The 3,022-nt window shown below is 41.8% G+C and overlaps 1 protein-coding gene across 1 annotated transcript; it reads right to left on the bottom strand.

Moving 5' to 3' along the window:
* Nucleotides 1-585: 585 nt before the first annotated feature.
* LOC111660436 (uncharacterized) lies at nt 586-3,016 on the bottom strand. The gene is made up of 3 exons (XM_087175551.1): nt 2,977-3,016; nt 1,540-2,656; nt 586-945 (listed from the first exon to the last, which is right to left on the bottom strand). The coding sequence occupies exons 2-3, from the start codon at nt 2,649-2,651 to the stop codon at nt 912-914; spliced, it is 1,146 nt and encodes a 381-aa protein (XP_087031677.1). The 5' UTR covers nt 2,652-2,656; nt 2,977-3,016; the 3' UTR covers nt 586-911.
* Between the last annotated feature and the right edge of the window lie 6 nt (nt 3,017-3,022).

Here is a 3,022-nt window from a genome sequence, read left to right as displayed (position 1 = left end):
AAATTGCAAATCACTATAATACTAGAGAAAACTAAACATATAGCTAATTTATAGTGTAATTAATTCAAAAAATATTTTAATGTTAGGGTTGTGTGATAGAGGGATAATGTCATCCTCAGGTAGTCATTGCCGATTCAGTAACTACGGGTTATATGTAAGAAGTTACTGAAGCTTTGTGCTGTTTGGACAGCGGATGATTGGATGGGTGGATAGATAGATAGGGAAATTCAGGTTTATTTAGGTTCATGTAACCTTTATTAGGTTTTTATGATTATGGTCTGTCTAGAGAAGGACTATATTTTCTAATGGAGAAACTGACTAACCATAGTGTACAAATATACCAGTAAAACCTTCAGCAGCACTGATATGAATGGCATGACATTTTCATGCATGCTCTAGCTTGTTATGTTCTGAATCATCTATTCCATCACTACAAGTATGAACCATTATGAGGACATGCGGCAGTAGCAGGTCTCTGTCCTGTGATCTTGTGTTGATTTACAAATTTATTATTATGAATCCTCATGAAGACATGTCAAGTTTCCTATTAGATGAGACATTAAGATCAAAGACAGTGAGGCAAAATAAGGAACAAACTGTTTTATTGGACATTTTACAATAATATTTAGGAAAAAAAAAGTTAATCCTGTTATGGTTTAAAATGATACAACTTGAGTTTTTAGTGTCCACCGAATCTTATTAAGTTTTGCATAATAATACAAGTGAAAACTCCTACCATTCAAAATGTCTTGTTCTTCAGTCACACTTTAAAAATAACAACATATTTACAAAGATGAAAGAAATGTATGAGGGGGTTCACCTACACAACTGCCTCTATAATGAGACAAGCCTGTTCAACTCATGGAATTTAAAATGGTAAAGTGCACAGATCAGGAGGTTAACTGTGCTCCTCAGCGTCTGCTACGACGGGAGGGGGACGCTGACCTGTAAGAGACGTGTGAACACCACATTAATACTACTTCAAATACACTTACCCACGCAGACTATACAATACAAACATGCACAAACACCCCCTCCCACCAGACATACTGCCAGAGTATGAAATACTGTACATAACCTCCATAAAAACTTATGTTCTGCAGACTCAAGAGAAGCACATCTACCCTGTGCAGCATTGTACAAAGCTAGAAATGCGTTTGTTTGGTTGACCTGGACATTACTATGGCTTATTTAATTTTCACCCTCTACTCTGGGCAGGAGACAGTTTCACATTTTAACAAGGTGCTAAAAACTCTACTAAGGCAACAGAGGGCAATAAGGACACTTAAGGAAACTGGCTAGAAATTCATCAGTGGCAAATTTACATTTGATAGATAAAACCATCATTAGGCACTAAAACTCTTTATTGCATCACTTGACTTTACACAGTTAAGTTGACAATTTCTCAAAAATATTCAGGCAACAATTTTCCTTTAGATATTGAAAATATATTGATTAAAAGGAATCCAGAGAAATCACAATGAGACATACAATGAGAACATACAATAGGAAAAAAGGAGAAAAAAAAACGAATACTACCTTGATCGTGACTTAGACTTGTGTTTGCGGCTTGCCTTCTTACCAGACTTGTGAGATTTTTCCGTCGACCTTGAGCGACTACGTTTTGATTTCTTAGATTTCTTTTCCTTGCTAACTTCAGGGGTAGGGGATCTACTAGATTCGGAGTCTGAGTGCCTCTTGCTAGCTTTGGCGGAGCCCTTCTTGCTGGCTTTACTATCGTGCCGAGAGTGCTTGTCACTCTGAGAGTCCGTGCATGAGTCACTCTCCTTCCTTTTCTTCGATTTTCCATTCTCCTCTGCAACTACAGAGCTTCCTTTTTCCTTCTCTTTTTCCTTCTCTTTGGCTTTTGGTTTTTCTTTCTTTTTATCGGACTCTTTCTCCCGATCCCTATCCTTGTCTTTATCTTTCTTTTTCTTATCTTTCTCATGGCTACGACTCCTGTCTCTCCTCCTCTCTCTGTCTTTGCTGGAGGCCTTCTGCTTGTGTTTGCTGCTACGACTATGACTGCTGTCCCTGCGCTCTCGGCTCCTCTTCCTCTCCTTATCCCTTTCTTTCTCCTTCTCCCTGTCTCTGCTGCGACTGCGGCTGTCTCTGGCCCTGGCCCTGCCTCTGTCTCTCTCTCTGGATCTGGACCTACTCCTGCGACTCCTGCGTTCCCTAGAGTCACTGCGGTCTTTCTTGTGGCGACCTGATCTTTCAGCACTGCTCCTCCTCCTGTCCCTGACCTTCTCACTACGATGTCTATGGGAACTGTGGCTGCGGCTGCGCCGGCGAGCCTTGTGAGACGAAGAGCGACTACGCCTCCTCTTCCTTCGTGGGGAGGATGATCGAGAGGAGCTGCGGGAAGATGCTGAAGAAGAAGAGGAGGATGAAGAGCGACTGCTGCTGTGGCTGGAGGTGGAGAGGGAGCTGCTGCTGTGACCATTGGCTGGGGAATCGCTGCCACCTCGCCCTGATCGCTCCTTCCCTCTGCCAGAGTGCTTGCCTTCACTACCCTCCTTTTCACTACGGGACCTACGCCTCTCTACCAAGGGCTCCGCCTCCCTCTCTTTTACTTCCTGTTTGTGTGGATTCTCTACCTGGCCCTCATCATATTCCCCCTTTTCTCTGATCAACCTCTCCTTCACCATCTCTTCTGTGGAAAAAACAACAAAGAAGGTTAAACTAGTTTGGATCTTTTAACTCCTAGTCACACTCTTTAAAAAAAAAACTTAATTCCAGACCAGTGTCAACATGTTCCTTGGTTTTGGATTATTATACCAACCTCATTGGAAACAGACAAAGCAAATTACCTACGTAAAAAGTACAAGTTAGAAAAAAAGTTTGAGAACATTTTTATTTTGGTTAAAAGTATTAGCACATCTGCTTTTTCCCAATTCAACATTTTGAGGTATTAGAGTCAAGCCATGCGGCGTGTTCCAAGTCTAAACATGCAAAGACACAGACATGTCTTACCACGGGCGAGCAGAGCCTCTTGCGCCTGTTTCTCTTGCAGCTGCTG

This window comes from Seriola lalandi, unplaced genomic scaffold, assembly GCF_002814215.2.
Source record: "Seriola lalandi dorsalis isolate HSWRI2012SDOR001 ecotype SW California unplaced genomic scaffold, Sedor1 jcf7180001959599, whole genome shotgun sequence".
In the NCBI taxonomy this organism is placed as follows: Eukaryota; Metazoa; Chordata; class Actinopteri; order Carangiformes; family Carangidae; genus Seriola; species Seriola lalandi.
This window is presented reverse-complemented; position numbering and strand designations above follow the sequence as displayed.